Source organism: Nicotiana sylvestris, chromosome 4 (genome assembly GCF_000393655.2).
Source record: "Nicotiana sylvestris chromosome 4, ASM39365v2, whole genome shotgun sequence".
NCBI classification, from domain to species: domain Eukaryota; kingdom Viridiplantae; phylum Streptophyta; class Magnoliopsida; order Solanales; family Solanaceae; genus Nicotiana; species Nicotiana sylvestris.
The window spans coordinates 150,566,486-150,576,302 of record NC_091060.1 but is presented as its reverse complement, the minus strand read 5'-3'; the positions used below and the strand labels follow the sequence as shown (position 1 = coordinate 150,576,302).

Here is a 9,817-nt window from a genome sequence, read left to right as displayed (position 1 = left end):
AAATGACAGCTCTATTTTGAAGGGTCGCGTAAGTTTTTCACTCTTCTCTATATGCACAGTCAATGCACTAAAAAATCATAGGAGTCTCAGGCACTAAGTTATATACTATTCTTTAACCTAAGAGCAAAAACCGTCTTACTCAAACTAGTGAATAAACAGTAATAAATCATGACTAAATATGAGAACTTATCTGCTTAGCAAATCTAATCCAAAAAACTAGATTTTCAGTACACATGGCCCGAAGCATTGATCATAATAACTTCATCATTGGATTTGAATGATGGGACATGGACAGTTGCATTGCCCTCACGTTCGCTTAAAATATCTAAATGCACCTCAGTTGAATTAGACACCTCATTTTAATGAATTATGACCAAACAATTTCTGCTATCTCTTCTGGCCCCTGACAGCCTTACCTTCCTCACATCCTTAAACATATGTAACTGACCACAGAACCAGACAAGTTCGTATCAGAAATGAGTACGGTACTGCTTTTAGGCCTGCTACTTCGTCCACAAAGGACCACTGGAGTAACCTCACTAGCTAGCGCTCTTTTTAATCTTACAAAACAAATTATCTTCATAGCATGTTTGGCCAAGCTGCAAAAATCAAACATATTTAAGAAATATTTTTTTTTCAAAAATACTTTTGGTGAGAAGCAGTTTGTGTTTGGCTAAATAATTTGAAAAATACTTCTGACTTCTGAGCACCAATTAGTGTAATTTGGCCAAACTTTAAAAAACCGCTTCTAAGTGTATTTTCTCAAAAGTGTTTTTCAAAAAAGTGCTTTTGGAGAGAAACTATTTTTTTCTGCTCCTCAAAAATACTTTTTTTTTTCTTCCAAAAGCTTAGCCAAACACTTCAACTTTGGAAAAAAAAAAATGCTTCTAGCTCTAGGATGGGAGAAGCTTGCCAAACATGCTATTATTCCACGCTTGCAACACACCCCTAATCTTTTTTTTTTCTTAAACTAAGTATGTGAAAATATGTTATAAATTGGTAATGATGAAACTCAAACATAAGGCTTCTAAAACTAGATTCACTCAAATTGCTAAACCTACATCTTCCTGGCCATACTGTAATTGTGTTTTGTATTAAAGATGAGGGAAAGAGAGTGAGAGGAGGGGTGAAATTTGAGGTGCAACAAGCAAGACATCGAGAATATACTCGTTCTAATTCTTTTGAAACCGATAAAATGGCATGGGATTTTAATAGGTGGGATTCCAACTAAAAAATTGACTTAACCAAAGACAACAAATACCTAGCTGCGGTGAAAATGCTTTAAGCCGCCAAAAAAAAATAAAACTCAGTATTTAGAACAAGCAAACTCACTTGGCTACTGTGGCCAAACCCGCGTTCAGGGTGTCATAAAGCTTCAGTTGACAGCTTCAAACAATTTACATAAGATAACTCTTGTATATAGAATGAATGACATTGAACTTCAAAATTGATTTCACAGGTAACTGGACTATCAAAAGAATACATTACACAACATGCTTTCATCATCTCTCCCCCCGAGTGACAACAAAAGAAAAATCTACCATTGCAAAGGGCTTGAATCGTCCCTCTAAAATCCCTAGTAAGTTGAAACAAAAACCACCTGACACGAAACAGTTATGTCCCAAAAATATGTCTGTGAACAGGTGTAGCATCAAAACTTTTAACCACTTGAATCCAAGGTTTGTCCATGATCAAGGTAGAGGTTTTTGAAAGATGTCCAACAAATAATACAGGATCTCTGAAAGGATGAAACTCAAAATTCTTTTTACCACTAAGTTTAGTCTCCAACTCACTGACCTCTGACTTACGCTTCAAACTTCCATTCCCAAGACTACTATGTAGCTTCTTCAATGATATATCTTGACCATTGGCCAAGTCAGCCTCATCATCGCCGCCTACTGGCTTCCCAAAGTCGATCAAACACATTGCCCTGTAGGATAAATTTCAGCAGATGTTATTATTTTAGTGGAACTCAGAAAACTTTTATTGCCTTAGTAATTGATGTGACAACAATATTGCATGTCAATTGCAATGAAAAGGTAAGCAAAGTGTTGTAGCATGCAACAAAATACTGGAGAAACATAACGCCACGTATACTTGCTGATTACTTGTGTTTCCAGCCATTCAATAAGATTTAAGTTTAACTTGAACAAGTATTTTAGGGACATATATCCATGTCAGCCTCTTCCCCAAAGTAGAGGGTAAAAAGAAAGAAATAAACTCAGAATACCTGCCTTTCAAAAGCACAGATTACCGGTACATGCTAATAAGCCACGACATATGCAAAAAGTCAAATATCGCATCTCAAATGAAGCCTATATAGTGCAAGTATTTTTAGCAAATCCAGCTTGTGTTACTTTTCTCTCAGGTAAGTGTCATTCCTAATAAAACCCTCTATAGGAACTACGAAGTTACTTTGATTTTTAAAAAGTAATGATAAAAGTGACCACAACTATAAATATCTGAAGTAGAAGGATCAAGTTTGTCAAAAAACAATTAGAACATACCTTGGACTATAGACGATGACAGATGAAGAATTGGAAGGTGGGAATGAAAGCCCAATCACTTCTCCAGGAAATTCTTGATATCTCCTCGGCAGGGAAAATGTATTACGATTTGACCATTCTCCCAACTGTTTAGCTTCAACATCTAAGGCATATACCTGGTTGGACGAAGTGGATACTATAAGCACATTGCTATTTTGAGGAGTAAAACCACCTGCCATAACTGAATGACCATCCAATCTTGATATAAACCAGTGTTGCCTGCTCCATGACAAAATGCGTTCAGACCCAAAAGAAACAAGAGAGTACAAAATGATGACGGAATAAGCATATCCTATCAAGAAAGTTGAGGTATCCCGTGGAAAGGAAAAGAGTTTTCAAAAATATCAAACAAAAAAGGTGAAATTTAAAGGTTTAAAGTGAAGATAAAGTGGACGGCAGATTAAATACATGTAGGAATGTAGGATAGGATGTCCAATACCTCTGTATCTCTAGATTAAATATATACACATCTCCAAAGCAGTTGATAGCAGCTAGCCATTGCCCATCAGTGCTGGTGAACAGTCTAGTTATGGGAGGTTCAGTCGGGGACAGTTCTTCAGCGTATTCTTTATGACGAGGTGTAAAAACATAAATTATCTCTGAGCTTCCTACATCCACCACCTAGAACACAAAAACTGCAATTTCAGGAACTATAAAGCTGCTAGATTTGATGGCTCAGATATATTAGTAGTCTAAACAAAAGTAATCAATTTGATTCCTCAGATTAATTCACAGCCTAAATATCAAACAGTTCCTACAAGCAATGGTCATTGGAATGCACAGAAAGATATCGATCCGCAGAACTGCATCCTCTTAGTAAAAACCATACAAAATTAAAATTTCAATCAGCTCTCACATCTGACATCCACATGAAGATAATAGATCAACACCATAATTAAATGGAGAATATGACAAGTTCCACTAAAGACCATGCCCTTACCCACCAACCACAGCCACCGTACCCTCCTTATTCACCAGCATCTCATGCTTGCTCCCCCTTTTCCTATCCATTTGCCCACTACTTCAGCCTCCCTCCAGTGGTAATCTCAGCGATTCAACCAAGACGTGATTCCAGATTTCCTCCCTTTCATTATGCCCAATGATGCAGTTTGGTGCTAGGATGGCAAGGCAGAGGAAGCCATAATAAAGTAGGTGGAAGGGTTCAGGGATGCAGGATTCAACAACAACAAAGGTGGTTAGCATTAAAATCATGATTCTTAACCAAAGGTTCCCAACCTTAGTAAGATCCCTATTGTCCTAAAACTTCCTAAGCATTTCTTAGTAATGCCAAGGCTGCTGGCAAGTGAACTCACTGCAACTTACAAGTGGAGTAAGATGCAAATGTACAGTTAATTTTTTAAAAACATAAAGTAGAAGATAAATAAAAAAGAAGATAAACAAAGAAGGTACTGACGTAGACCCTTCTGTCACACCCCGCTATCATCAGCCGAGAAGAATCAGCGCTGAAAACCATTGAATGGGCAAATGGCAGTTCCAAAGGGAGATGCCTTTTGTTGACTGCCCATGGACTCTTGCTGGCAGCACTTCTCTTAAGCTCAAGAAGGCTGGGTTTTACATGATCAGAATAAGCAAAAAAGGCACCAGAAGGCGAAATTGCACTGCATGTAATTTTCCTTGAAGCTTTACACTTAACTCGGGCGACCAGATCTGTCTTGGCAGCCCCAGCAGATGGACCACAGCTGTTGGACACAGCTCCATTTATTTCACGAACACACAAAATATCAATCCAGTATGACGCTTGGATTAAGAGTAACGAAGAGTGATTGAAAATCGTATTTATTGCAAGTTGTATATGCGGCCTCTGCGGTGCAGGACAAATGTCATGTGGGGAAAACTTGGTAAACTCCCTCGCAGAGTATGCAAAAAGTTTAGTATCATCACCGCCAGAGATAAGCATTGGCACGCCTAAATGTGCCCATTTATGGTAACTAGACTCAAGGGGGTTCGACCTAGATCGAGGTCTCTTTTCGTCCCGTTCAACTATGGCATCTGAAAGGAAAATGAAAAAACATTAACAATATAACAGCATAAATACCAAATGGACTCTATTAAGACGACTTTCAGCAAACAAAAATTTCAATTCAAAAAATGGGCAAAGTATTAACTTTATTTTCAAAGGAGAAGCATAAAAGCACACAAATGAACTAACCTTCAGCACTGATGGGCACAGCAACAGTCAAGGCCCTCACATCATGTGTATGGGCCCTCACATGACTAACATAAACCCATTTCTTGAGGACTCCAGAGGTTATATTTCCATCATTAGCCCAGACAAAATCCATAGAGAGCTTATAAAGTATGACCTAAAGAACAGTTGCGTGTTGTTAGCAGCTACAAGAGCATGTTTCCCAGTCATTTCTAAACAGTTATAGACTACAATGTTCACAGTAAAATATCAGAAATGATATTAATTCATAATTATAGAAGCACGGTAAGACCAAGACTTTTGCAACTGAAAGAAGGTTATGCAATAGGCAGAAAATAGAAGCAACCTTTATTTCAAAATTTAATTAAATAACTCTTTTGCTTTTCTCTTCACTTTCTTTTACCTTGAAACATTTACAAAATAAATGGAGGAAAGTTATCTCAAATGACCTAAAACAAGTCAGAATCAATGCAAACTTCGCTAAGTATCAAACACAAAGAAACCAAATAATCCGTATAAGCCATACCAAATAATTTGGATTAAACTAATTATCCGAGTAGGGATAACTGGAAAAGACAGAGATCTAAAAAGTAAAAACATATCGCGAAAGAGAAATTATTTAGTAGTGGAATGAAGTAGACCTGTATTAAGCGGAATGGATATAGAGATTTCATATAGCCGGCCATAACTGATTAGTGATTGAAGCATGGTTACTCGAGAAACTTGAAATGATGAGAGTTTAAATGGGTAGTCAAGCCACTCAAGAATCAAAGGCTTCTGACATGTTATGTTTTCAGTTTCCACAAGCCAATGACCATGTGTATGACAACTTAAGCAACTAAAGCACCACAACCTCCTCCAAACCCATCCCCATTCGTCTTTGAATCCTTTACCGGCATTTGCTAAGAGGATAGTACAAAAAACAGCAAAAGAAAGCAGTCTGACAAAATCAGAGAAGCATCCCTTTCTGCGCCAGGCAAGGAAGAGTGATGTGAACGAAGACACAGCAGGACAGAAATGTAATGAGTTCCATTACATACTGAGGACATCATTCTGATGGGTTTTTTACATAACTGTCTGAGAATCCAAAGCAGTGCACTAGCATATATTGAGTTGTCATCCTCTAATATTTGTTTTTTTTTAAAAGGAGAGTTGCCATCTTCTAATATTTGTTATCGTGCGACTGACGAATATCTAAATACTTAACAGCGTTTGAATTAGATAAAGGTGGTGTTGGTTTAGTTTGCATTAGATATTTTTTTAAAACAATTCCGACTTGCTTTGGGTAACAGTTTTTAGGTTGTTTAGGGAGAAGCGACTTTGAGTTTGTTTTTGGGGAAAATATCACTAAAGCCCAAAAAAATTCTTTGAAGCTCTTAAATATGTGAAATGAACCAAGAATAAACCGACAAAAACATCTAACGTTAATTCTTCAAATAAGAAAATCTGGTTGAAGGTGAAAATTGTTGTTGCAAAAAAGATTTATGGGGCCAAAATGCAAGTTAACAAAAGCTGAAAATTCATTTTCTGCTTTAGTAGAAAGCGGGCCCTTTGTGGGCCTACTTAAGTCCATTCCACACGCACCCACCAGTAAACAGTACTAGTAATGTTTATTTAAAACTAGTGGTTTTCCGGAACAAACAACACCTCACTATCAACTGGGCTAAAAATCAAAAGTGGCACAGCATCATAGTTTTTACTAGAATAGTAGGGGGACAAGCCCCTCCAACTCCAACAGAAAGTGTTCATTTTGTAGGGGTTTCCATTTATATACCTGACCATCGGAGCCAGCAGAAAACACCCTTCTATGGCTGGGAGATGCTGCTAAAGCAGTAACATCACCTTTATGATTGGAAATGGCATTCACAAGAGTCCCATGCTTGGTGTCCCAGAACTGAACACTCCCAGAACTATCAGCACTCACCAGGGTACCACATCTGGAAACAATGTGAAGTTAGAAGCGAGAAGAAAAATTGGAGCATCTTACAGAACACTCTTAAAAATGGGAAAAATGAGTTTCATTTCCAATTCAATTTTCACCTCAATGCAAGTAACGACCATATGCATAGTTCAGATCCACTACCCAGACCTCCAAGACCAACTGATATCCTGTATATTTCATGAGCAAACTTGGCATCCCAGCATCTTATAAACCTACAAATAAGCAACTCTATCAGATAGTTCATTGTGTACATCCTATAAAAAATAACTTCAGCGCTCAACCTACACTTGTGTCCTTTCTGAGTTTTCAGCAGAAATCAACTAGTAAAAATTCAGCATAGATATGTTAAAAGTAGAACATACCCATCACTACTCCCAGAAAATATCCTACTTGCATCAGAACTCCAAGTGACACTCAATGCACGTCCTGCCAAAAAAAAAAAGATAAATTTATAATTCCAAGCAACAATCGCATTTGTACTCTGACTCTTAGGGATAGCTGTCTCACCACTGACCCTTGGCAATGATCTTTTGTAAGTTAAGTTTTCGTCATCATCGACACAGTAGATTCTTACACATCCATCATCACAAGCAAATGCTATTCGGCTATTATCACTAGCATGATCCTCGTGAAGCTCTATGGACTCATCACCATCTTCGCTTTCACTGCTCTCGCCATCACTGCTCTCGTTATTGCTGTGATTGGCGTGGCCATTCTCATAAAGCTTGGGAGACTGCTTTTGATTAAGCTGTGGATTATTGCATGGTTCCACAGCCATCTGCCATATTGAAACACCAATAGAATCTAGCGCAATCTGCAAACAGCCATAGCAACAACAACATTACTTGATCCACATCAAACAAAATACAAAAACCACTATCAACGAAATAACATATCCTACATTGGAATAAATAGTGGTTAGAATAATGATGAGCAGCACAACAAAAATGCAAAAATATCTTATCTTTCGTGGTAGTCAACTTTCACTTTGCATTCATTTCTATGTTAACAACAAAATTAGGTTAAAAGGTTTCATTTTTCATTGTAATTGCAAGTCTATTGAACCCTAAGCTACTTACAGGTTATCAAAACTTTTCCTTTTCTATTTTTGAATAATAGGAAATCTCCAGTAAAAAGCAATATTCAGCTCAAGACAATAAAAGCAAGGATTTTTCTTCACACACCTTCTGTCTCAAATCAAAAAGGTCCCATTCAGAGACTGATCCATCAATGCTGGCGGAAAACAACCGACCAGCAGCCGAACCACCACTCGAACCGGACCTACACCAAACCAGCGAAGAAACCCTAGAATTTGGATTCCCGTGTATTGTCTAAGCAAGCACCAATCAAATTCAAACTTTTAATTAGAACCGGGAAAGAAAACAATACATAAGCAATATATATAAGTATATATGTACGTACGAGCTGACAGTGCCAGCCGACAGAGCCAGGAGAAACGAGCCAAATCTCAAGAGAGCCGTCTTCACGAGCGGCAGCAACTTGAGAATCGTCGGCGCTGGTAGCTAAAGCTACCACCGGTGATGGCTTCCACTCAACTGAGCTGCTCCTATATACTGAGAGCATTTCCAGTCCTCAATACTATAGCTTTATTGAAGAGTTTTTTCGGCTGATTGGTGAGTTAGAAGAAATTTTGAAGTGGAAAGGGAGAAAGAGAATAGGACATTAGCGCCGCTAGGTTTTTGCCGAGGGTTTAAGCGCCGGATCCATCTGCTACAAACGGGTCTATCAAGTTTTTCTTATTTTAAATTTTAATAATTAAGGCTCCACCTTCTCTTTTCTTTTTTTCTTCTCCCTTTTTAAGTTTTAAAAGAATTGAAGGAAAAAAAAAAAAGAACTTGAAAAAAAGGCAAACTATTATGTCCAAAAGGGAGCAATTTAATCTTTAAGGGGTTGTTTGGTTTAGAAATGAATCATGCTGAAACTATTATGCAGAGATTAGAGTATAAAATTAATTACAACAAAAATATAATGCAATCAAAAGTTGGGAGTTAATAATGCAGATTTAGTGCGGAGATTAAATCAGTAAGATTAACAAACAACACCTTAGGATAAGAAATATCGGTAAAGAAAAGAAGTTGCTTTGTTTTGGCTTAATGTGGTGTTGTTTTGTCTAAAAATATCATATAATTGCTCAATATTTAGCTAGGATACAAGGTATGATTCAGCTTATATAAAATATGAGATAGGTAGAGAGAGGGAATATTGATTTCTTTTACAAACATGTCTAAAAATCTATATATATTATATATTAAAGCAAGAAAGTTTGCATTGTGGTTAAGCCAAGTGGTAAGCTACTATAAAGCCACTTGGCAATCTTAAATTTAAGATTGTGGAGATTGTCAAATAAGGAAATATTACTTAAGAACTATATATGAAATTCCATTTATTGAAATTAAATTGAAATAAGAATTCTTTTTTAGAAAATAAAGTTCAATCATTCTATTAATATTTTCTAACTGTAATTTTTTATTTGGAAAGTAAAGAATTTTGATATCAATAATATTTTGATTCATTTTCTAATATCAAGTGAGAAGAATATATCCTACCGTAATTTAATGTGTAATTTTAATTTATTGTAAAAATTCAATATTTTTTAATGAGTTAAAGATAAATATATTTTAAGCTTTTAACCTAAAGTTCAGAATGTATCTATATTTAATAATTTATTTATTTCATAATGGATAATCCAAAGTGTCTGTTTAGACTAAGTTATTTGAATTTTAAACAAGTATACAATAAAAATAATTTTTTAAAGGCTAAAATATAAAATGAAGATAATAAATAAATGATACTCAAAAATATTATTGATAAATTTAAATATTAATTTGAGCAGTAGAATAAAAAATAAATGAATATAATTTTTATTACAAGAAAAGAAAAACTAAATTCATCTATTAATGAAAATTATGGACTATAATATGAACAACTCTAAGTTATGGGTAATGCAATAACATGAACAAGGAATCAAAAAAAGAAGAAAAAATATGTAATTAAATAATTTCAGTAGTAGATGTATACGTAATGATAAGACTTATTTGATCTTTGAGAAGAGAAAGCTTTTAAAATATTAATGATCTAAGTCATACTATATAAATAAGATACACGTATTTAAAACCGTTATAATAGATAATACTAAAAAGA

At 35.8% G+C, this 9,817-nt stretch overlaps 1 protein-coding gene across 1 annotated transcript; it reads right to left on the bottom strand.

The window, feature by feature from the left end:
- Positions 1–1,413: 1,413 nt before the first annotated feature.
- LOC104232137 (WD repeat-containing protein PCN-like) lies at positions 1,414–8,399 on the bottom strand. Its single transcript, XM_009785251.2, has 11 exons — positions 8,078–8,399; positions 7,840–7,986; positions 7,163–7,469; positions 7,018–7,081; positions 6,754–6,867; positions 6,488–6,650; positions 4,717–4,870; positions 3,961–4,556; positions 2,986–3,167; positions 2,508–2,765; positions 1,414–1,930 (listed from the first exon to the last, which is right to left on the bottom strand). The coding sequence occupies exons 1-11, from the start codon at positions 8,237–8,239 to the stop codon at positions 1,615–1,617; spliced, it is 2,463 nt and encodes an 820-aa protein (XP_009783553.1). The 5' UTR covers positions 8,240–8,399; the 3' UTR covers positions 1,414–1,614.
- Positions 8,400–9,817: the final 1,418 nt, after the last annotated feature.